The sequence below is a fragment of the Siphateles boraxobius genome, unplaced genomic scaffold, assembly GCF_051911475.1.
Source record: "Siphateles boraxobius isolate OS27281-9 unplaced genomic scaffold, OSU_SipBor_1 48, whole genome shotgun sequence".
NCBI classification, from domain to species: Eukaryota; Metazoa; Chordata; class Actinopteri; order Cypriniformes; family Leuciscidae; genus Siphateles; species Siphateles boraxobius.
This window is the reverse complement of record NW_027509119.1, coordinates 14,514,651-14,541,190: the sequence shown is the minus strand read 5'-3', so window position 1 is coordinate 14,541,190 and position 26,540 is coordinate 14,514,651. Positions and strand designations below refer to the sequence as shown.

Below are 26,540 nucleotides of genomic sequence, written 5' to 3'. Positions count from 1 at the left end.
AAATTGAAATGAATGAAATGATACCACAGAGACATTCGTCAATATGCAAACGATTGAACTTGAATAAATTAATTGATTGTTAATGTTAGGCTACTTATTTTCATATGCATTGTTTAAAAAACGACAACATTGTATTATTCTGGCAATAAAATGCAGTTTTGTTTTCTATGACTTGGTTTGATTCCATGTATTTTTTAATGGCACGTTTTTCATATTAACTCTAATAGAAATGCTTAAACACATTTTGTTATAGCTATAGATATTTGAAATAAATGGTAGGTAAAAAAAAATGCTTATTACAGATTTCCCATTTAAAACGCAATTTTTAGTTTTCATTTTAATCATAAAATTTTATTGAAAAAAATGTCTCAAATGTTCATGTTTACCTAATAATGCAAGCATACAGACACACTTTTGGGATGTTATTGTGAAAATCTAATTTAGTTTAATATACAGGTAGTTGATAAAATCTAATTTAGTTTTGTTGAATATTTAGGCAAAATAGTTTAATAATATTAAAGTATATTACCAGTCCATCATAATAATAAAATAGCTTTAAGAAGTAAAATGGCCAGCAGAGGGCAGTAGAAGACCACTTATTGGCTCACTTTCATTTTAAACAACTTGGTTTCACTAATATCCTGCACTAAGGCAAACCAGTTTTTTGGCGTATTAGCGAATTAGCGATCCGCGGGGGGGCGCTCCCGAGGCCCGCGACGATAGATTTCGATCAAGGCCCAATAGAGGACTTTACCATCCAAATTTGAGCGCGCAGGGAGTTCGCGTTTTCGAGTTATGAGTGAATTTGTACTGGGAGGGCTAGGCCTAACGTTATACTTTCGTTTTCAGCCTGAGCCTTCCTGTGACACAATTGTGAATAATACATGAATTTTAACAAAATGTGATTGTAAATGTTAAAATAATGATTTTATAAAGTCTAAATATGAATTATATGTAACAATATTAGGGATTAGTATGATGAAATGACAGCAGGTCCACTTATTGTAAAATACCACTTATTGGCTGTTATAGTCATCAAAGCTGTTTAATATAGTAATCAAAGCTGGTCTTAAACCCTATTATAGGCATCCAAATGAAGAAGTTATACCTTTTCTGACAATTATTGATCTATACTAGAGAGTCCAGAGAATTGTACTGCACTGGTTTTAAACAGGCAATTTACCATAGGATATATATGATTTTAAAGCTTTTTAACAGTTATAGCGCCACCTATGGTCCGATCTCCATGAAACTGTGCATGCTTCTTCACCATGTTAGGACACATATGCTCATCAATTTTTGTGAAGTTCTGATTTTTTATTTATGATTTATAGGCTTTTGAGTGTATTTTGACACGCCCCTTTTCTAAATGACACTGTTATAGTGAACCAAAGGGTAAAGTTCAACTTTTTTTTGATAATTATTGATCTAGAGAGTCCAGAGAATTGTCCTAGACTGGTCTGTTTCCGATCGGGCGAAAAACCAGGGACTAGTTCGCAAAAGTAGGTTTTTAACATATTCATGAATATTTAATGAACGGTTTGATTGACAGCAATGGTTCTAGAGGCAAATTTGTTCAACATGAGGAGATCTATCAAATGATATGCATTTTGTGGGGATGTGTGCAACACCACGTGATTACAGAGCCGTAAAACTCGTTAGCGCCAACTAGTGGCCGATTTCTTTCAAAATTCTTACAGGCCTCTAGGGCCATAAGTCGAACGTGCCCATCGAGTTTCGTTCCGATCGGCCTCCGTTAACCTCGTCTCATAGGTGCTCAAACTTCATTGGTTGATGGCGGCCATGTTTTTTGAGATACGCCAATGTCCTCATACACATACATGGGGCCTTGGACCAAGACACTGCATACCAATTTTCAAGTCAATCGGACTAACGGTCAGCTGGTCAGAGCCCTTTTTATGTTTTTTTCACATTATAGCGCCACCTAGTGTTTGATCGTCGCGATTTTTTTACTGTGACCTCAGAATGAACTCATTCACATGTGTACCGAGTTTGGTGAAGCTATCTCATTTACTTCTTGAGTTATAACCATTTTAGTAAAATAGGCTCCGCCCACAACGTTCATTTTGCGCCCCCTAGCGAACCTGAATCAAAATTTCAACTTTTTTTTGATAATTATTGATATTCAGACTCCAGAGAACATTTCTGCACTGGTTTGGTTCCGATCGGGCGAAAAACCAGGGACTAGTTTGCAAAAGTAGTTTTTCAACAAAATTCAAAATGGCGGAAAAAATTGCATACCGGAAATGAAATCAGATATATACGTTTTGTTCTTCAGGAGTCCAGCTTTCCAATGATATAAGACACTTGAGTGTGCGCCACCTATGGGCCAATCGGGCTCATATTCTCTCAACCTCTCCTCGATTTCTGTGCTACCTTAAACCCAAATATCTCTAGCACTTACGGTTTGGTCTGCACGATGCGTTTTACGGCAGAATAATAATAATAATAAAAATCAGCACAAATACAATAGGTTTTCAGCACTTCGTGCTTGAACACCTAAAAACTAACCTTTCTGAAACGTCGTTTAACAGCCGTTCTTGAACAGGTCCTGCTCGATCATCTTCACTTACATTCTCTGGGTCCGAAAATGGTTTTATTGGTTTTGGTTTTATTGACGCCATTGTTTATAATACACCAAAGCACAAACTGGTAAAGGTACGGGGCGTGACGTTTCCGAAAAACGTGCACTAGGCGGTTAGATAAATTACAACACACTGAGCCAGCTAACCAATCTGAGACCATTGCGTATTTTTGAGGGACTGGCTTCATGGAACCCGGAAACCATCAGACTGTTTTTACAAGGAGGGACAGAGCAGTGTAGAATAAAGGTAAAATATATGAAAAATAATGCAATTTTTTAAAAACAAACCATGAACACATGTTATAGTGCACCCCACAAACACAATCAAGCCTTCGAACAACTGTTTTACTACCCTTATAAGTAAGATCTTGGGTTCGAGCCTTCTGAAACCCAAAGCGAAACGCGCACGTGATTGGACAGAATGTGAGGCTTCATTTGTCATCGATCACGTGACTCGGGGAAACCAATACACACCCCGATACAGGGCTTCAATAGAAATTGCGTCCCATGTGCGTATCGCACATCGAAGCTTCAGTGTCATACGTAACATCACTACCAGCTGCTGTTCCCCCTCTGGGGGGTTTATTTTTTTTAGCCTATCAATTCGGCATTATTTAGTCCTCGCCTCATCCATGAACCCCAATCCTGATAGTAATTTATTCATGTGATGTAAAGCATCATTACAGTCTTCATTATCACGACCCTTCAGAAATTATGCTATGCTGATTTGCTGCTCATGAAACATTTATTATTATAATCAAAGTTGAAAAATGATTTTTAAATGTCTTTCTTGAGCAGCAAATTATAATATTGATTTCTGAAGGATCATGTGACACTGAAGACTGGAGTAATGATGCTAAAAATTCAGGTTTCCATAACAAGAACAAATTACATTTTACTATGTTTTTACTTAATTTTGTATAAAATAAATGCAGCCTTTATTTCAAAAACATTAAAAATAATTTTTTTGTCCGATCTATATGTGACCTGCCCATGTGCTGATGGGCATTACTGACTTTTCTAATGAGCTCTGATTGATCACTTTAGATCCACAGCAAAATTGCTGTTAGATTCTCATTTTAAAGCAACCCTGGAAAGCAAAAATAATTATTACCATGAATGTATGTGTAGCAATGTTCAGGGAAGAAGGAGGCGGGAACCGGCGAACATTCAAATAAACTTTATTAAAATAAAACAAACCAAACTAAAATACCGCCAACAGCCCCTCGCGGACGACTGCTGGCTTACCTAAAATAAACATAACGACTGCTGGCTAAAATAAAACACAAATACAAAAAACAAAACTCAACTAAAATACAGAGGCCTGTACCATGAAGGTAGCTGAACAAACTCGGGGTTACAGGATTAGTTTTGAGTTGACAAAACCGAACCGATGCAATCAGGCTTTATTGGTACCATGACGCAGCTCATCAACTTTCTCTGTCAACTCAGGCTTTGATCTTAACTTATGATTAATCCACGAGCGCGTGCACATAAAAGAGTGACGTCGGCACTGAACAACCAATCGCGTTCGAAATGGATAGAGCGAGAGCTATATATTTTTCCGCGCAGGAGCAAGAGATAATTATTCAAAAATATGAAGAATATAAAAGTGTTTTTCAAGCACGCAGTAACACTGTATCTGCTGCCAAAGCAAGAGAAGATTCTTGGAGGAAGATTGCTGATTGCGTTAGTGCGTAAGTTACACAATTAATGTAAAATGATGTAATCATATTAAAAATGTATTAAATGCTAAAATAACATGTGTGTATTCGTGTTGATATACATGCATGCATGCATACTGTACATACGTGTGTGTAGATGTATGTAAAATGTGAATGTATAGGCTATTCCTAAGAAAGATTGATATTCATATATTTTTAGATGCAACCCCAACTCCAAATGTTCTTGGCAGCAGATCAAGACAAAATATAAAAATATAATTCAAAGTGGTGAGTATTTACCACAACCTTTTATTATTTTTGTGAACATTTATTCATAAAAACTTGTTTGCAGCAAACAGAAAAAAATGTGAAATCAGGAAAACTGGGGGAGGGCCACCTCCTCAAAATTACACTGTGGCCGAGGAGTTGGCGCTGAGTAATAATAAGGGACGGCCGATTATGGATGGCATTGCAAGTGCTGTACAGTCTGACCCTGGTGCTGGCTCCTCGAAGCAAGTGACACTGGGTATGTGTGTGCAATGCATTACTAATGTTTTAAAAAGGGTTAAATTTGGCTGACTCTGTTCTGCAGTAGAGGGAAATACAGTGTCCCTGTTGAAGCCAGCACACATGCACACAGTCTCCCACACAGAGGTCAGTATATGCAGCAGACAGAACACCATGAACATAGCCTGCTTTATAACAGTTATGCTTTATATTTGCCTTTTATTTATTAGGGTGAACCAAATGATGAAGACACTCTGTCTGTGTGTTCTGAGACAGTTGCTGAGGTGAATGCACTGGGCTTTTTATTACGGCACACATTTGAATGTCATAATTAAGTGACTGGCCCTTACAAATCTCTTTTATTGTAGGATTTTTCACAACCTGCCCCAGAAACTGAATCCTCTACCTCAATGGGCTACAGAAGGAATGTGAACAAGGTAATGCTTTAAACCCTTGACATAAATTACAGTCAGTCCTATGTTTGTAGATAGTCATGCCACTTTTTGTGATTTGATCAACCTCCAGAAAACTTGTAATGATCATGTTTGTGGTGGAATTGTTTCAGGTGGAAACAGACTCAGTCAGGGCCCTTTATAAAAGGAGCCTAGAACTAGACTGTGAGCTAAAGGAGCTAGACTGTGAGCTGAGGAGGCTGCAAATTAAAAAAATTAAATTGGAGATCAAACAGCTGGAAAAAACAGATCTCCGTTTGTGAACTTTTTTTTAAACAAGTAACGCTTTAGTATGAACACTATGAATGTCTATTAATGTAATTTTCTTGCTCTCTTTCTTCCTCCCTAGCCACATGACCAATAAAACAGTTTGAGTCCAATCTGCAGTGTCAGTGTGCTTTTATTAAGTAAAATATTGTGTTGTGATCGCATCTCTGACAGCTGCCCCAGCTGGGTGGTCAAGTGTGATGGGGTCAATTTCATCAGGGAGAAGCTGGTTTTGTGGTGGTTCTCGCTCCTTTCTGATAGTGGCTATATTATGCAGAATGGCACATGCAGCCACTATCTGTGATGCCCGCTCTGGTGACACTCTTAAACGCCTAAGACAGTTGAAACGTGCCTTTAGGATGCCAAAGGTCATCTCGATCTTGACCCTGGTTTTACTGAGGGCCACATCGAAGCGGTTTTGTGGCCCTGTCTGGGGGTCAGGATAGGGCGTTAGCAAAAACCTCTGGCATGCATAACCTCTATCTCCTACCAACAGGCCATCAAAAAGCCCTGTCATAGGACAGAAAAGGGGAAAAATTTGTAAGTTTTGCCATTAAAATAAAAAATGTAAAGTGTACTGTACGAAATTTAACTTGCCTTCCTCAAAGCGCTGACACAAAATAGACTCACGGAAAATGCGTGAGTCATGCACTGAGCCAGGCCATTTGGAATCCAAGCTTTTGATCATGCATTCATGATCACAAGTCATCTGCAGATGAAATGTACAGTAAATCATTGTCCTATCTGTTAGTTACTATTTATTTAAAGATTGATCTCAATGCAAATAAAAATAATTTCACATAGGGTATAGTAGCCCTACCTGAACATTAAGGCTGTGAAAGGACTTTCTGTTCACATAATCTGCCTCATGTTCTCCTAGAGCTGTGGAGATTGCAACATGTGTGCAGTCTATTGCTCCTATGACTCTAGGGAATCCTATAATAGGAATTAAACATATATATTTAAAACATTTCTTAACAGGTAGCTACTGCAGACTATTGTATAATAGATTTCTAAGTGTGATTTTTTTTTTTTTGAAGAAAAAAAAAATTTGTGTGAAAGGCTACATTTGTTCATGTGATGTCACCCTATCAATATATCTTACCGACAATTTTATAAAAGCCCTCTTTTATGGACATGGTGGATAAATGTCCAGGGAACACAATGAAGCTATTTATGTACCCCTGCAGAGCGAGGACCACCTTGCGAATTGTTCGACAGACCGTGTTTTTCCCTAGATTCTCTGCATCACCGACCGCATACAAGTCTGTACCACTTGCAAAAAACCGCAACGCAATACATACCATTTGCGGTACAGTAAGTGCATGGCTTCGACGAGTCACATTTGTTATGTGCGGCTCAAGAAGTTCGCAAAGATAAGACATTCCTTCGGCGGAAAATCTGTATCTTTCATACAAGTAAATATCAGGAAAGTCAAAGGGATATTGTCTGTCCCTAAAAACTCTTTCTCTACGAAGTGCTCGTCTAACAATTTGCGCGGAGATGTCCACGGGATTTGGGAGAAAAGGTGAAGCCATTGCAACAGAGAACAGACGCTGGGAATCAGTTAAGTCACCTATATGTTTCTTTGCTCACAGCTGATTGGTCAAACTTCAGTCTGAGCTCTCGAATCCAGAACTTAACCTGCCCCGGAGCAGGCTAGCCGTGCAGCGTAAGATACCATGGCAACGAACACCGATTAAAGCCGAGCTGCTTTCATAGTACCTAAAACCCAGAGTTGGCGGAAACTAAGCTGAAACATAGCTGGCTAGCCACCTAAACCGGCTTCATGGTACAGGCCCCAGGCCTGTTCCTCTCTCGATCATCAACGTCGTCGCTCCTCCTTTATGCTTCCGCTCCTCCGTGAGAGATGCGAGACCGGTGTGCTTCACAGGTGTTGCTCATTAGCAATCGCACCACCGGCCTCGCGGTGAGGAGCCCATGAGGAGCGACATGAGGAGCGACATGATCGAGAGAGGAAAAAAAAATGATCCGGTTCCCACAACGCGCTGCCATCTGGTCCTCCACCAGCTGGGCGATCTTCTCCGCGGTGCCTGGCGGTGGCGCTGGCTAACACCCGGTGGACGGCTCGACGCTCCTTCGGCGCCCGGTGGACGGCGACGGCTCCTTGGGTGCCTTGGGCAGACGGTAGGAGTCCCCCGAAAAAAAAAATTTAGCCCCTCGCGGACGACTGCTGGCTTACCTAAAATAAACATAACGGCCAGCAGCCCCTCGAGGACGACTGCTGGCTAAAATAAAACTCAAATACAAAAAACAAAACTCAACTAAAATACAGGCCTGTTCTCTCTCGATCATCAACGTCGTCGCTCCCCTTTATGCTTCCGCTCCTCCGTGAGAGATGTGAGACCGGTGTGCTTCACAGGTGTTGCTCATTAGCAATCGCACCACCGGCCTCGCGCCGTTCTCTCATGTCCCTCGGCCGTCCTGTTCGCCACAGTATGCAGAGCCGGATTAAATAAATGGACTACACTAGGCAGGCTGCATTTTTTGGGCCCCCCTCCATCTATGTTATTTATGAATTGAAATCTGAAACTTACCAAAGTTACTAATAAAAGTTAATTCACATTTTACATAGCCTAGTCTTTGGTTACAAATTGGTTGTTTGTATGCCAAAATAAGTCTATCAGACTATTTTTTGATATTCATTATTTATACGTCATTACACGGCTCTATTAAATGCTATTAAATTATCCTCATCTTATCCATTGGGAGTGTCATTGTTAAGGCAGTAGTACCAGTAAATAACCAATAGGTGTCAGTAAACTATGTAAACAGAGCAAATAAGTTTATCTTATTTGCTCTGTTTACATTTAATCAGCACATTTAATTAAGATTTTCTGCAAAATGCAATAGCTTACAACATTTATAAATGTTGTAATTAAGAACAAGAAGGCAAACATGACCCCTTCACATTCATCAAGACCATTTAGAAACTGTCTAACAATAAATGATAATAAATATAAGGATGGAGGATTTAAACTATGGAAAACTAAAGGTATTCAGACTATTAAAGACTTGTATATGGATGGAATACTTCTTACATTCCAGGTCTACAGATATTATGTACATTCCCAAACTGTGAGATGGTGGAAGAGGTGAAAAGGGCCAATTGTCAAAATATTATAATTTAATAATGTCTAACTCTAAAGAGTCTGCTGTAGACAAATTAAACGCATGGAGGAAAGACATTCAAGAAGAAATAGAGGAATTTGAATGGACTGAAGCATTTTTAAAGGCGCAAAAACAAATCATAAACACGCAGCTTAAATTATTACAGTATAAATGGTTGACAAGGGTTTATATAACACCTGAAAAACTCAATCATATGTCTAGCAATATTCCTGATATATGTACAAAATGCCAAAATTATAAAGGAACTCTAATTCACTGTCTATGGAAATGTTCTGATATACAGAAGTTCTGGAAGGATGTCATAAACTGTTTGTCAGAACTGTCTAATCTTAAAATACCACTTTGTGCCAAACTTTGTGTACTGGGAATATATCCTACAGGTATCTCACAAACAAAGAAACACACTAGACTATTGGACTTTGGATTGTTACATGCCAGAAGAGCCATTGCTTTGAACTGGAAGAGCATGGAAGCACCTTCTATAAAACAATGGATAAATGAACTTTCAGAGTGCATTGGACTGGAAAGGCTGACTTATATCTCCCAGGGTAAAATAAAGGACTTTGTACAATTATGGGAGCCATACATGATTATTATATCATATGTAAAGTAGGGCCTATTCTTTTATTAAAAAAAAAAATATACATTTGTTTTTATCTTTTATTATCATTTTGAATTAGATTTTCTTGTGACTTAAAACTTGACACGGTGACGGAAATGTTGTTTTACTTTATCTCTGATAGGTGCAGGTCTCTGATTATGTGAATGTGTGTGTGAGTGATACATGTTTCGTTTTTTTGTTATGTTTTTTTATTATTTGAAAATTAATACAAATATTTGGGAAAAAAAAAAAAAAAAAACAGCTACACTTACTATGGAAACCATTTAGCATGCTCCACTCAGGGATAATCTTCAGCCTTCCGGCATCACAGGCCTCCATCACAGCAAAAACACGTCTTGACGGCATCATCACAATCTTGTGGAGAAAAATAAAAATGTATACATAAGACAACTGTTTGAGGTTTGAATATACTTGGTTTGTTTCTCATATTTCATTTCATTATAGTAGAAAGTATAGCCCTATATTATACATTTAATTTATATGCATCTTACATTTGATTTTAATATTCACTTTACTTATTCAGATTTAGAAGTTTAAATGGAAAACTTACATTTACAGATGCTTTCTCCTGAGTTTTGATGAGGTGAAGTCCTCGATGATGTCTTCAAAATCCATGGCAGTTGTGAATCCATTTTCAATTGCCAACAGGGCAAGGGCATTCAGTTTTTTTTCTGTTACTGTTGCTCTCCGGTATGTTTTTACTCGTTTCAACAAAGAAAATGATCTTTCTCCTGAACAGTTTGCAATCGGTAATGTCAAATACATGCGAAGGCAAATGTCCACATTAGGGAAAGCATCCCTCAAGCCTAGCTCTAGGAACTTCTTGTACATTGCCATGATTGATTCTTCGTCTTTTACCATTGAGATGAACTGGCAAAACTCTGCTGTAAAGTCCTCCTCAAGATCCTGGGGGTATATTTTCCTCAGCTTTTCTGTGGCTGCACGGATTTGTTCAATGTTCATTGATTTCGTTTTAGTAAGGAAACCAAATTTCTCCTCCACGTTTTTGTATGCATCTTTGCGTTGTTTCAATTCTTGTGACAAGCAGTCACAGATGACATAATGTGTGTCAATCAAGAATGCTTCACGGCCTGAGCGCCGCACCTCTGGACCTGCAGACTCATCAAACATAACTTTCTTCACTCGTCTCCTTTGGCTATCTGCTTTGTATCCCTCTGTCGCTGTGAGAGTCTTGGCCTCTGCTTCATAGACATCGAAATCGTTTCTGGCCTGTCCTATGTATTCTATGAGTGAACAGTACAGAATAGGAACAGTACATACATCAATTTGTACCTGTTGCAATGCTTTGCTGGTTAAATTGATTCTTCTCAGCAGTTCATCCCACAGTACTGTCATAACTGCAGTTTCAAGGGTTTCCATCACTGTTATTAATTGACTCGCCTCATATTGAGCAGCTCTGGGGGTTCCATGGTCAACTTTGATTTCGTTCAAAGCATCCTGTATAGTTTTGTAGCCAAATCTCAGAGCTTTTGTTGCATCAGCTCTTGCAGACAACCTTGTGCCGGAAAGGCTCTTCAGTGTCAGACCTCGCTCACATTTTGTGAGATGGGCTGTTAAAATCTCCCACCGCCGAGTTGAAGCTGAGAAGAAGTTGTAGAGAGTTTGAATGAAGCCAAAAAATGAAACTGCTTCTAGGCAACATTCTGCTGCACATGCACCAACTAAATTAAGAGAATGTGCAGAACATGGTATGAAGTCAGCATTGGGATTTTTTTTTTTTATTCTTGCTTGGAGTCCAGAATATTTCCCTGCCATGTTACTAGCATTGTCGTAGCTCTGCCCACGACAGTCCATCAAATCAATGTCCAGTTCTTTTAACTCAGATTTGAGTGTTTCCTCCATGTGTTCTGCAGTATGACCATGTAGTGGTATGAACTCCAAAAATCTCTCGACAGGCTCACCACTATTCTTCAGGACATAGCGAATTATCAAAGCAAGCTGATCAACATGTGTGACGTCAGGTGTTGAGTCCACAATGATGGAGAAATACTTGCCATCTTTAACTTCTTTTACAATGGCATAGAACTTTCTCAGCCATCAGCTGAATAAACTCAACACAAACTGTAGAGGACAGGTAACTGGTATGTCCCCTGCCCTTGTTTCCATATCTGGCTAGATGCTCTGACAGAAGTGGATCAAAGCGACTAATTAACTCCAAGCAGCCCAAAAAGTTCCCATTGTGGGGTGATCCTACTAACTCATCGTCCCCACGGAAGGGCAGTCCTCGTGAAGAAAGAAACTGAATAGTTGCCACTATACGTTTCAAAATGTTGAGCCAGTATGCTCTCTCAGACTCCTGTTGCTGTACTATGTTTGAATCTATGCGTGCATTTTTATTTCCAAGTAATGATAGACTCAGCACAGCAGTACGATGATCCATACTATTCTCATGTTCATGCAAGCGATTAGCACAGTTTTTCCAGTCATTAAATCCAGTGACAAATTTATTGTCTTATACTGAACAACTTGCAGCAGTAACAGAATACAGTGCCAGTAGACGGTGAGTACACTAACCAATTTCTTGACAGGGTTTCTCCATTTAGCTTTTTTCTAAAGAAATGTTCCTTGGTTAAGCTTCGGTTAATGTCTCCATATTTCCTCTGTGATGCAGAGAAATCTCCAATATTTTGACAGGGATGGTTTAGTGCAAAGTACTCACACATCCTGTCATCAATTTGGTCCCACTTTGCAGGATCAGATGGGTTGCTTGTTAATACCCTTTCCGGTTCTAGACTCTCCTGCTGCAAAACAATATTGGGCTCACTTCTGGCTGGCTGCTGTTCTTCCATCAGTTTGTCCTTCTGTGACGGCACTGATGTTGACGGCGCCACAGCGTCTTCCGCCGCATTTCCCGCCGCATCTTCCGCCGCGTCTTCGGGCCGTGTCTCCGGGCCTGGCTCGGCCTCTGGCTCTGCTGACTCGAGCAGGTTCACAGCTGTCGGACGGCTGCCCGACAGAAACTTCTGTAAAGCCCCCCGCTGTCTCTTCTTTTGTTCCTCTTCATTTTTTTTCTTTTTACGTTTTGCCGCCCCCGAAAGCATATTGAATGTTAGCCTACTCAAAACACACCTGCCTGCTAGCTTTGTTGTCCCGCTCTGACCGCCTCTGACGTCCCCTCGGACTTAACTGGCTGGCGCGGTGGCGCCTGCGCCTCTATATATATATATATATATATATATACAGTCATGGGCTGGCGTTAATGTGACGTAATGTAACAGTCTATGGTTAAGATAAACACCGTCACTATTTTTAGTTAATTAATAAATATTGAAATAAATTGTAGGCTAGATAGGCTTTTTTTTTTTTTTTTTTTTTGTCGTCGTCGTCCTGTCCCTCTGTCTGGGCCCCATCCCGCCAATCGGGCCCTAGGCACGTTCCTAGTTTGCCTTTGCGTTAATCCGGCTCTGACAGTATGCATTTGTGATGTTGTGCATTTTACATCAGAACATTCTGCTGTGGCAAACACTTTTCATTGTGAACTTTATCTGAGTGTGGTAAAAAACTGTCTTGCACAAATCTGTTGGTTAGCAAATATATTTTAATATATAATATAATATTTATATATTCATTTAAGCACAATGACAAAACAGCATCATTTTGGTTTAGCTAAATTTACTCCAATAGAGAAGCCACATCTGTAGATATATCTAACATTTTTTCATACTGTCCATCACTTTGTTGTTTTCACTGCAATGTAAGAAAAAAGAGAGAAAGCAAAAAGAATACTGAAGAAATGCTAACAGCACACTGCCCATGAAGGTTAACGTTAATGTCAAGAGAGAAAAATGAGATTCAAACATCAGCGATTTGCAAAGCGTTTCAAGCCAATGTGTCTTGTGAAGCGATAACTGGCTATGTAGATCTTAGAAAAAGAAAAAAGTGAACAACTGCAACACGTCAATAAATAAATACGCAATGACCATAAAATGCCCAAACAAATATGTCTTTCAACATCAGTCTAAAACAGACCAAAGTTCAGTATCTATTTTCATTTACAAGCAGCTATTCTACCCACTTCAGCACAGCATGGCATTCCCACTTCAGTTTACACGCCACTACACCTCCAAAAGAACCAATCCGAGCGCATAAACACTAAACACAACTGCAACAGCAAAAACTTCTAGGGTGCAAGCTCTTTTTTGAAATATATGTAGCATCTTATCATGAGATTAATAAATAGTTATGCATAATAAAGTCTGTTTTAAGCTTCTGAACAAATAAGAATTCAGTTGGCACTTTGTCATGGCATGAGAGCATGCTTTAATCCTCAGTGTAAACGTTACAAGAATAGCTCTTATGCACACGATTTTGCATGTGCTCTATATTTGAATGTGTTTTCCTGCTACAAATGTGCATTACCAATATATGACATGTCTCGCTATTTGCCTTTTTTTAAACATTTCCGTTTCTGCAGTAACATTAACTTGTTTATCATGAGCTATTCAGCTCAAACATTCTCTACAAGGGCTTTACATGTACACCCAAACATTTTAGAAATGTGAAGTGAAGAAAAAAAGAAAGTTGCAAGGATATGTTTTGGGACATATTTCACCCTAAAATAATAAAAATAAATAATATTAACTATTATTATTAATGCTGATTTTAATTCAGAAAATAAATCAATTTTGGTTACCTGATAAAGTTTTACAATGTAAAACAAGTCTTAATGGTCCTAAAATACATTTCATGTTCTTCATATAAAATAATATATTGTTTTAATTTTGGGTTAAAACTGGCCCTAACATTTCTCTGTGAGATTCACCGTACATAAGTTATATCCCCATATTTCTCTTTTCTCAGTTCTGTGATGATCAATGTTCCTGTATTCATTAAATCACTGTACTACAATCCACTCCCTCAAACTACACCATATTACAATACCGTCAAAATCACTCTCACAATATTTTGACAATCTCAGTAACCGCATCACATAAATAATGATTTGTGATAAATAATGAATGAATAATGATAAAGTGTTGCAATCTCCACGCAAACCGATTCCACATTTCTCAAGACCTCATTCTAACATTCTGACGGGGAATTTGATACTTACATAAATTAATTAACCTTAAAGGTGTTCTTGCATTTACAGCCAGTGGCCTCTCATACAAACATTTCACAACATGACACAAGCATGGGTACTACACAGTCAAAATTGTCATATTATGCTGATAAGCATAACTAAGTAAGAGAACAAGCATTTGGAACAACACTACAATAAAACAAAAATTGACAAAAACACATTTAAATGATGCTGTAAAGTTATTAAAACAGAAGATTATAGAAAAGGATCTTGAGCCCAGTGCCTTATGTTAAAACCAACATAACAGACCTAATCTGAGCCATCACACACACATTTACAATTATGAATAGACGATTTTGTCCAATTTTGTCCAATTAGTAAACATACATCAGTACAACCAAAACAAGATACAATTGCATTAAATAAATTAATAATAAAACACTTTTATAAATCCACAATATTTTGTATGTACAACTTAAGAACAAAACATCAGTCAGAACAAAAAAAAAGAAGAAAGAAAATTATATTAAGCTAAAGATAACAAAAATGATTTGTAGTTTTTTTTTGCATTGTGGCATTATTTTGACAAATAAGCACATCCTCCCTCATTGTCATTATTGTAATGGGAAAAAATACATTAAAATAAAAACCTCTATGACAGTAGTGAGAAATAATTATATCAATACATATTGTGTGCTTATGCAAATTATATTTTCATTACATTTATTTTGAGGAGTACTTTTCTTGACAATTCACCCAAAAGTATTTCAATTTTGTTAATTTTTTGTTAATTTTTTGTTTGACTAGATTCAGTGATTTCTGTTATGCCAATATGAATTTTCAGCATTACAAAGCTTTTGCAGCATTATCAAGGCTGATATGTTTTAATACCGTGACATCCAATTTGACAATCAATTGACATGAATTATGTGTATATGGCTTCAGTGGTCTCTTAGTTCTTACAGTATCGTATCATTTGGCCGAACACATACAGTAATACTCAAGAGAACTTGCATGTAGTGGTCATTAACAACATCGAAAGTGTGTCTAGAGTTGATGCCTGTGCACAGTACCGAATTTATTCTCTGCATAGGAAAGCAAGTGGCATTAAACTAGAGAAAGACGCTGCTTATTCCATTGAGCTCGGCATTATTTCCTGCTGGCAGCGGAAATTCATCGGAATACGCCTCTATTGTTCAAAAAGGAAACATGGAAAAGGGAGAGCGATAGCAATATGGCTTTTCCAATGTTCTCCAGTTGAGGCGCTGTTTTGAAAATACACTTGGTAAAATTATTTCAAGCGCAAAGCACAGTGCTTAACAGATGCCCTTGATATAGACGAAGCTATCATTCAACAAAGGCTAAACTACAAGTGCTCATGCACACAATATGTGAGCGGCAGAACCACATCAGGTATGAAATGCACTGTGAATGACTTGAGGACATCTAAAGCCCTTGGTTGCTGGTCTGGGGACGTTATAAAAGTCTATGATTGGTTGGTAAAACTAGCATATAGAGAGCTGATCAAGAATCAGATATCACAGAGAACTCAGTCCACGGATGACAGGACCGAGAATGCAAAAAAAAACAACAACAACAACCACATTATTACTGATCAACTGAACAAAACAAACAGAAAAACAAATCAATTCAAAGACTGATCATGGTGTGTCCGATGAGACTGATTTGAGCGTTTGGCCGTGTGTCCAGAGAGACAAAAGACAGGGAACATCACCACGTCACATACCGCAAAATTCACAAGATGACATTTGTACGTAATTGAGAAACATCAATACAACAACAACAACATAAAAAATATAATAAAAAGAATCATTTACAATCTGTTTTTGACAGGATTTTTTGTGACTCGTCGCATATATCTGGATCTTACACTTTGGAAAATGACAAACATTAACAATCTGTCATTTACTCACCCTCAAATCTATATAACGTTTATTATTTTTGGGAACGAAAAAGGAGAACTGTTGCATACAATGCAAGGGGATTTGCATGCATTCAAATGTGTTACAGTACATTAAGAGGCATCATGCCAGGTTTGAAGTCATTGATACTAAATGCTATTGGTTCTTGCACAAATACAATGTAAGTGAATGGGGATAGGTCAAGGCCCCAAATACACTTGTATACACAGAAGTATACACTTTTTTGTCCATTTGGGGCCTTGACCTGTCCATATTCACTTTCATTCTATGAACATTCTACTAAAAATCTAGTTTTGAGTATATTTAAAACAAATATACAGGCTCGGAATGTAAATGATAAAGAATTGTCCTTTTTGGGTGGCGACAACTGAAATAAAGTTTACATTTCACTGATCTAAAACTTGACAGGACATTCTTTACAGTCCTCAGAAATCCACAGTAACTATTTCAAATTAAAAGGGCCATGAACGTTCACGGCCAGTTGCAGTCTATCTTTTCAAAATGTTCCAGACTTTAAAAAATATGTAGTACTAGATTCGATTTTGCTAAGGTCTTAGAACTTGTTTTCTTAGATTCAATGAAATCACACAACAGAATAATAAATAGAGAGTTGCAGAAACAGCCTGTAACTGAATGATGTATCCTGCCCTCATGCGTGGGTGGAAATGCAGACGCATAAAAACACGCATGGCATGTCCTCAATAACCGTTCTGGCTTTATAATATGAAAACAACAGTCTACAGGGGCTAAGCAACAACACAGTGATCAAGCAAATTTAGAGTCGTGTTTGAACAGTCTTTCAGCAGATGGTATCAATAAAAGGCGCAATCTTACCAACACAAAGAATATCACAATCATAATCATGATATTAATATTTGTAAACGCAGCATGATCTTAATATTCTGTGTTAGAACGTTTGGCAAAGACGTGTGTTTTTCAAATCAATGTCATACTTATTAAAATATAGCCTACTTTTGTGAAACAGGAAAAATTAGAGTACAAATAGAAGAAGACACCTAAAAAATTATGTGCTGTTTGGATGCACAATGTGATCCATACAGACTTTTGGCCACATAGAGTGCTGCAATTTATGGATATTTTTCAACCATTTCATTAACAATATTTTTTACCACATCCTTGACGTAAATATCTCTAGTCACAGCTGTTTCTTACCCTCTATCGGTATACAAATTATAAACAGAAAATATATGTGATATCATCCTAATGTTTCACATAATGGTATACTGAGGCATCTGAATAAACAATTCACAGTAGAAGTAGTCAAATTTAAAGTTTTAACAAAAATATATGCTTTCTATTTCCTGATTCAAATACTGCAGAAATTTAGTAAAAATGTTACTAAACACACATATTATATATATATATATATATATATATATATATATATATATGTGTGTGTGTGTGTGTGTGTGTGTGTGTATGTGTGTGTGTGTGTGTGTGTGTATTCATCAGTTTTGTGTTCTACCATGTTCTGTTTTGATGGACTCTTCCTGTTTTTAGGCCCGTTATACATCTAATATAGGATATAATGTCTAATTTTGTCTCCCATATGTACTAGAACACTATTATAATGATATATAAGACTGCTGTTGTTTGATAACAATTGTTATGATATAACTGATAATTTAATAAACTACAATTCATAGAAGTATGATGCAGAAATATAAAAGCAGTAGTAATTCTATATTAGGTAATTGCATACCCTGCAACAATTATTTATTTAATAAAACCATTTAATTTCTAAAGAAGGCAAATATTGGCTTTCTAAGTGGCAATCACACAAATTCCGAGATGAATTATCTGTAACACTTTTAAGTATTGATATGAGCTTTTTTAAAGGGAATGTACCAACCTCAAGTCTACCCACATTACTAACTAGGGAATAAATGTGTCTAAAGGAACAGTGATCCAGTGATTAAACCTGTTTCACAACTAGATTCACACCTTAGGCCAGTGGCACATTAACTGCAACTGCAAACTCCCTATTACATTGGTCTGATCAACTTCTGACAATCCCACTTAATGCTATCAAGGGCCCAAATAAACTCTCTCTCACATCCAATATTCCATACAAGTGTCAGCAAACACAGAATTATTGTTTTTCATTCCGACACACAACTTGACCTATGACCTATTCACTATACAATTGTAACCAGACTACAAGTCTTTTGGTCGCTGTCTTTTTGTCCATTTCTTTGTCTTCCGTTCTAGTTCTTCATGTGTGCCATGCCTCCATGGCATGGGCGTGGCTGTAAAGCATCTTGGTAATCTGATTTGCTGCTTGGCTTCTGTTCATTGGGAGGTGATGTGGGCGGGGTGCTGGGAGTGGTTTGGTGACTATGATGGGCAAGATGAAGTGCCGGGGATGAGGAGCAGAGGTCATGAACGTTGACCTCATGCTTTTTTAGGTGGAGGGGCCAGTTTGATAATTTCATCTTCTGACGGTTGGCGAATGATATCTACAACATAGAAGAGAGACACAAAGAGAACTCTGTTATAGACAACAGTACACACAGTGCTGGGTAGTCAATGATTACATGTATCTGGATTACATAATCAGATTCCAAAAATTAAGAACTTGTAATTAGATTATATTAGGCCTACATTTTAAAATACTCCTAATCAGACTACAGTAACTTTTCTATTGTTTACATGATTACATGTTATTCTCACAATGGCAGTAACACAGACCAGGGTTGACTCCATGTAGCATTTTATTTCAACCACTATTTTTTAAAAGTCTGTGTATTGTGTACAGTAAGAGTTGTTTGCTTTTCAAATCAACAATGGAGTTTAAAAAATATGACTGATGGACTGATGATGATGAGGTTCAGGCTTTATTAAGCTTATATGCGGAGCACGGAATCCAGTGGAAACTGGAAAGTCGTGCGCAGTCCAAATTGTTCCGGGTAATTTCGATGGAAACGCGGCTTATCACTGAAAACTGAGATCCACACCACATTTGATCACTGCATTTATGGAAATCATTTTACTTTTAAGAAGTGTTTTCTAAACATTGCATATCTAATCAGCTCCTGACAAACACATTAATTATCATTTGAATAAGTACTAATTGATCAATTTGACCATTTATCAGTGTCTCTGGAAGGCTTTTGTCTTTCAAACACATTAAAATGTAAAAAAATCACGTCATTTCATATTTACATGCAATGCAGGCATTCCTCAACTTTTTTGTCAGCTGAACCTCTTTTCCCTAATATACTTACTTGAAGTACCCTTTGAGATTCTATGTTAATAAGTTAGGTCAATAATAAAATTAAGCCAAAAGTAATAATAATAAATAATAATAAAATGTTTTTTATTATTAGTTCATGGTTATCTTATGTCAGTTAATGGTCACATGCTGTATACAAATATTTTTAATATTTTTAGTAAATGTTTTATTTTATATTTTTTATTTTAAAATTATTTATAGATCAAATTTTAAAACAAAAAAATTGCATATGTATGTTGCCTTATATGGTATGATATAGTATGAAAAAAAGGAGCTCAATTTTATGCAGAGACCCAAAAATCACCTTTGTTTGCATATGCAACCCAATTTCCTGAGAAGGGGAATGAGATGCTGGATTCCGTCTGGTATTGATGCTATGGGGAATGTCATCAGCGTGACCAGTGTCTGAGGCACGTGTGAACAAAAGCCAATAATAATTGGTAAACAGCAGTCCATGACGTCACTTGCCCGTGAGTATAAAAAGGTGCACATCAACTCTTATGTCTTAAGGAAAGAGGGGGTGGGCCTGAGGTTTGTCAACGAGACACAGCGTCTCTTCTCCCTTCTCTGGGAACTGGGTTGCATATGCAACCAAAGACGTTCCCTTTCGAAGTGGAACTTAAATGCTGCTCCTGGTATTGATGCAATGGGGAATCAATACCCACTACATCATACTATGGGAATGACTGCCTCACTAGGCTGTGAAAATGCACAAACATAGTGGGCATAGTATAAATTACCCAGTCGGAGTCAGGATTGTGTCAACCCCATGGTCGCATTCCATGTGACTCATAAAAGTGGTGCTATTCCCTAAGCCAATATACTGTACTAGGAATGATCTATGCTCTACAGCAAGAGAAGTCCCAGGTTTTTATACCTTCATCAAGTTCAAGTTGAAGTTTATTGTCAATTCTTCTACATGCACAAGACATACAGAGGATTGAAATTCCGTTTCCCTCAGACCCATGGTGTAAAACCCTAACATAACACAGACAAGTATTAAAAAAAATATATAAATCACAATACAACCATTTAAAAGAACCTCAGGCACATGATAATTTAAATAGGTTTCCATTAAAAACTGCAAACAGTATGCAAAGAGAAAGTGAGAGAGCAGCAACTGTAAAAGTGTCTGGTGCATGTGCATATGTGTGTGTGTATGCATGTGTGTGCGTGCGCGTGTGTGTGTTCATCCCTCCTTTGCGAGACAGGGCTCAGCATGTTGGGTATTTCTCACCAGTATTTGACAGCAAAGGGAGCAGCCTATCACAGGGGAGCTTCTACTCCATTTTAAACCCTATCTAAAGACCCCAAAGTAACTGGGGTAAGCCAGCCCATACCCTGCCTTGAATCAATGCACTCTACCTAAGACCCGCTATTAGGGGTGGAACGGTACGCATGAGTCACGGTTCGGTTCGTACCTCGGTTCAGACGTCACGGTTCGGTACGATTTCGGTACAATGGAGGGAAAAGCAAAACAAAAATGCAGAAGGCAATTTTTTTATTGTACATGTCTCAGCTGTATCACCTAGTGGTCATACAGTCTCTCCCCTGAGCTATAGATACAACAGCCTTAAGTGTGTAAGATGAGATGTACACGGTAAACAATAACTACCTCACATCATCTCCAGACTCCATCAGTAACTTGTAAACAAACTAGGACAATCAGCTATAAAACAGAAAATACAGCATCTCTTATTTCTGAAAGTGTAAAATACTTAACAAGAAAAAAATAAGTGTGACGACAGGCATACCTGTGCCAAATGCCAACTGGCAAATTTGGTAACTTCAGAATAAAGATTAAGGAGTAAAAAAAAATAATTTTTAAATATGACCACATTATAGTTAAATGCATTTACACCATGGCTTGCTGTGGTAAACATAAACTGTCCCATAGTCCATATTTCTAATGGGTGAAGTAAAAATAAATATGTGGTCCATCTCCTATAAAATATAAAAGAAAAGAACAATATGTGCTGTATCACAAAATGTACCTCTTAAAAGGTAGCTTCATTGTATTTTTAAGTTTTTTTTCAGAAACACAAGTATGTCCACACTTTCACTAGTGAGGGTAGATCTTGTGGCAGTGACTATGTCACCTGCCGTTGAGAAAACCCTCTCACTTGGGACGGAGGTGGCAGGTACTGCCAGGTAACATTTGGCCAACTTGGCTAGGTTTGGAAATATTGTTTCATTGGACCTCCACCAGTCAAGTGGGTCAGATTCCAAAGAAGTGCTTTCCTTGGCTATGTAGGCATGTACCTCCTCCTTCACCTTCTGCTTCAAATCAGTATGGTCCATCTGACTAGTTGCAAAGAGGGAGCCAAAGACTTCTGCCATGGCTGACTTCTTTGGAGGAGGTGGGGAGGATGATGTCTCAGACTCTGGCATCTCTGCAAAGGAAGTAGCCTGTGATGTTGATGGCCTGTCCTGTGTTGTCTCTGTCTCAATCTGAAGTATTATAAAACAAAGACAATGATTGGGTTTTATCAGTGACTGAACACTGTAACAGCAATATATTCAGTTTAAGACATGACAGAAGTGAGAGATTTTTTTTATAAAAAAAAAAAAACAACCTTAGCATTAAAGTTTCAAGTTTAATTAATTTATATAGCACATTTAAAACAGCCACAAGACTGACCAAAGTGCTGTACAACACAACTAAATGCAGATGCTAAATATACACACTTTAATACACACAAATATAATATACACATTTAAGAAAAATGTGTGTAACAAATTATTTAAAAAAAAATCAATACGCCAAAGAAAACATACGTTTTTAAAAAAGACTTAGAAATATGCATTAAATAAATACATACCTGCTCTGTTCTGCTCATAACTTCTGTGATGAAAGCATCGAAGACATTCTGGTGATGGGCAGGATCCAAATGAGGGAGCGATTTGAACCTGGGGTCCAATGCAGTACATTTATTAAAGAAATCTTGGAGATCTGGGTCAATGTATCGGATTTGCAAGTTCTCTCTGATGGCATTTTTCATTTCCCTGACGATGGGAGCATCGTCGTCATTTTGCTCCATAGACTTCATTATCATAGTTTTGAGTGGTAGGATCATTGAAACCGACGGAGTTGTTTCTGTGCTCAAAATTGTTGTGATGGTCTTCAAAGGTTTCATAATCCTAACCACACTCTCTGCGAAGCTCACCTCCTGATCTGACAGACGTGAGCCGTCCTGCTTGTTCTTTACGGAGTTGTCTGTTAATGCTGAGTAAATTGCAACTTGTTGTTCCAAATAGCGCTCGACCATTTCGTAGCTGGAGTTCCAGCGTGTCGACACATCATGTATGAGGCTGTGTTTTGGCAAGTCGAGGGCCAGCTGTTTACGCTCCAAAACATACGCAGCCGTTGTGCTACGATGAAAAAAAGTAACAATCTTTCTGATTTTTCCTAATAATCTAGATACCTGGTTGACTGCCAGTGCTTTTTGTGCGGCTAAATTTAGGGTATGGGCAAAGCATGCTACATGCGGACCCAGCCCTGCTTCTCTGACGGCATTAACAATGTTTTTTGCATTGTCTGTGGTCACTGAAATAGTTTTTCCAGGCCTCTCTAGTTTCCACTCTGCCACGACCTCCTGTAGCTTCTCAGCTAGGTGAGTGCTTGTGTGCTGCTCATACAGGGGTCGCGTCTGTAGAACTGATGCTTTCATTTTCCAATCAGAGTCAATAAAATGAGCAGTCACCGTTAAATAGCTTTCCGTAGCACGAGAAGTCCAACCATCAGTTGTTAGTGAAACGGAGGGTGCAGCTGACAACTCGTGCTCCATCAACGTACGTGTTTGGTTGTATATGGAAGGGACTACAGTTTGCCTCATATGTGTACGGGATGGCATGTTGTAACGAGGTTCGAGTACGTGCAGCAAATACTTGAAGCCAGGTTCCTCTACGAGTGAATACGGGCGCATTGAAGATGACATGTAAATTCCGATTGCTTCAGTGATTTTTTTGGCCTTATTTGTATGTGAGTCTAAAGGCTGGTTAAGCACTGTAGGGAGGAGGAGTTGAACAGTTTTTTTTTTCTCGTTCCAGTGATGTTCAAATCTGGGTGATGGCGTCGGATATGCGTTAGCATGTTAGATGTATTTCCATTCACATACCCAACAACCGCTGAACAACGCCGACACACAGTCCTCGTCTTTTCCACCACTCTTTCGCCTGTACTACTGTAACTGACTGGGAAACCGAAGTTTTCCCAAACTTGCGATCTCAAAGAAGCCGGCGGATCCTCTAACTCTTGTGGAACACCGCCACTTGCCATTCTCGCTGTCGCTGATATCTCTCTCACTCACTCAAAAACGGCAGAGTGCCAGAGAATGCAGACGGGCTCTGATAGAGCGCATAGATAGGCGGAGCTCGGCTGCATCGGCGCCAATCAGAGCTTCAGAGCTAAAGCGGGGTTACAGTTGAGGTGTCCCTAAAGAGCCCGCGTATTTAACGGTAGTTCCGCATTACATTAATTATTTTGCACGCACGTTTTTTTTTTTTCGTACCGTGTATTCTGCGTTTAAATGTACGCACCGAACCGTGACCCCCGTACCGATTCGGTTCGGTACGAGTACATGTACCGTTCCACCCCTACCCGCTATAGATAGCGCTTCATCTTTTTCTATAGCACTAAACCATTTTAAGCAACAGATGATACGGAGGGATGCCCCACAAGCAAACTACCTCTACTTATTAGCATCGTTGAACCTGGGCTATAGTAGAGCACCCATCCAAAGGGGAGCATACATCCCTACTTCAAAACCCAACAGTAGTTAGGGAGGGAGGTAAGCAAAGTAGAGGGAATCTATACTATCCTACACAACTTCGTTCACCCTGCATCAAACCTCATGAACCTCCTGAGAGGGATATATCTCATGAAAGCTGCTGACTGAGACCCCAGCTCTGTAAACTGCTCTACGACTGCCTCATTGGCAGACCGAAGAGATCAGAGTGTAAGATCAAAAAATTAAGGATCAATATTTTTCCTTATAACAGAGGCCCCTCTTGGCAACTATAACAACCATAGAACGACCATGCTTTGTAGCACGGATGGATAGATCTGCGGCTTGCGCATATTTTATTTTTTTGGACTGCCTCAGGAGATAGTACCAATCAATGGGCGGGGCTTGGAGTTGCTGCAACACCTGCGTCCTAACCTTAGGCAGGACACCATCTTCCGGCAGCACTCCTGTGTGGAAATTGGGCGAATTTCTTCAGAAGATTTTGGTGAATCCGGCCCAGACTTTCACCCCACGTGAAAAAAGCCAAGCCAGATGGGAGCTCCCTTACCACGGCTCATCCTCAAAAGCTGAACGCGTTTGCTCCATTTGCAAGGCAGGAGCCTTCAAAGAGGACGCAGAACCAGGGGAGAGATAGCTAGCAAGCTGCTCTTCAACTGGGGCATCCCCACATATAGTTGCTCACACAGTCTCAACACATGAGGATAATTTGAATACATGGGAGAGACTATAAGATCTAAATATAAATTCCTCCATTATCTTGACACCTCAGTGTGGAGATATAGAAGGAATAAAAGCCCACAAACTTATATGTGGGACAATGGAAGAGGCAGGTTATTAATAACACCCACCTCAACTCTTTATGCATCTAATTCCTCAGAATTAGACACATCACAATAATCAGTCAGATCGTAGGCGGCCACAGTGGGGCTTCCTGAAACGACATGAAAACAAAATAGCAGGAGAAGCCCAAAAGAGTAAAACTTCAGTCAGGCTCCTCCCTATGCTCCACCTACAATCCCCGCTATTGATCCTGCCCTGCCACCTAGGCAGCCACAGGACTCTGAAAGGTGAAACTGAAAGGCGCCTTCGCTCGACTCTCATCTCTCAAGAGAGAGCCAAGCATGGGTGTAGCATCCCACAGCAAACACATAACAATGAATGCATTCAGCTCCCTTGAGAGCAGAGCACACTCCTTGCAAGCGCTAGATTCTTATAGAAGAATCAAGCAATAACAGAGCCTCTTACTGCAAATGCATCACCATGAGTACCTTCAACTCCCTCGAGAGCCGAAAGTGCCCTGCGCAAATGCTAGATTTTTAACCCTCTGAAGAAAATCAAGCAAGAGTCAAGCAAGACTTTTATCTTGCACATACAAACAAGCGGCCAACGCCAACGAACGGAGCTTTCACACTGAATGCAAAATTATTGATTGCCTTCAGCTAATTCACGTTTCCAGATAGGTGGTGCTGACCGAGAATACATTTTTGTAAGTGTAACCCCCCTTCACCCGGGTCCCACTCGACCCGCTCCGAGCGGGCCTCGAACCCGGGTCTCCGGCATGAGAGTCAGGCGCTCTAAAGAGGAGGCTAAAGACTGCAGCCTCTAGCATCTGTCGCCAGAGAATCTATTGAGATCAGAGGAGTGAGGTTTACTTGCACAGCAACTACTAGCTGGCCTCCGTTATACTCACCCCCCTAAACCTCACTCCCATCCGGGTCACGGCACCAATGTAACCCCTTTCACCCGGGTCCCACTCGACCCGCTCCGAGCGGGCCTCGAACCCGGGTCTCCGGCATGAGAGTCAGGCGCTCTAACAAGGAGGCTAAAGACTGCAGAGGTTTACTCGCACAGCAACTACTAGCTCGCCTCCGTTACATAAGCATCTCTAAGGTTTTACCATTTGGCTTTTAGCTCGTCCGCTGCACAACATACAACAGCAAATTCAATTTCGGTTTAATTCTAAAGGACATTTAAAAACAGCAACAGGCCGACCAATGTGCTGAACAATAAAAAGCATAAAGAAACACAATAAATGAGAAACATACAGTAAGAATCACCATAAGAACCAGACAGAACTGCACATTAAAAGCCAAGGAAAAAAGATGAGTTTTAAGACAGAATTTGAACTCAGATAAAGTGAAAGCCTCTGTGTGATTAGGTAGGTTATTCCAAAGTGTGGGGCCAGCCACTTCAAAAGCTCTGTTTCTTCTGGTCTTTGAGCGGGTTCCAGGGATCTGGAGGAGGAAGTTACCCTCCGATCTTAGATCTCTTGCAGGAGT

The 26,540-nt window shown here is 39.1% G+C and overlaps 1 protein-coding gene and 1 long non-coding RNA gene across 2 annotated transcripts in view; both read right to left on the bottom strand.

Annotated features, from left to right (window-relative positions):
* Positions 1-3,770: 3,770 nt before the first annotated feature.
* The window catches only part of LOC143710834 (uncharacterized), a 146,471-nt gene continuing 123,701 nt past the window's right edge, over positions 3,771-26,540 (bottom strand). The window contains exon 2 of the long non-coding RNA XR_013194655.1: positions 3,771-3,809. This is a non-coding gene — a long non-coding RNA (uncharacterized LOC143710834). The remainder of the gene's footprint in view (positions 3,810-26,540) is intronic.
* Positions 15,185-26,540, bottom strand: part of pea15 (proliferation and apoptosis adaptor protein 15) — a 126,987-nt gene continuing 115,631 nt past the window's right edge. The window contains exon 4 of the mRNA XM_077202076.1: positions 15,185-18,737. Coding sequence (XP_077058191.1) covers positions 18,673-18,737 — 65 coding nt within the window. The 3' untranslated portion in view covers positions 15,185-18,672. The remainder of the gene's footprint in view (positions 18,738-26,540) is intronic.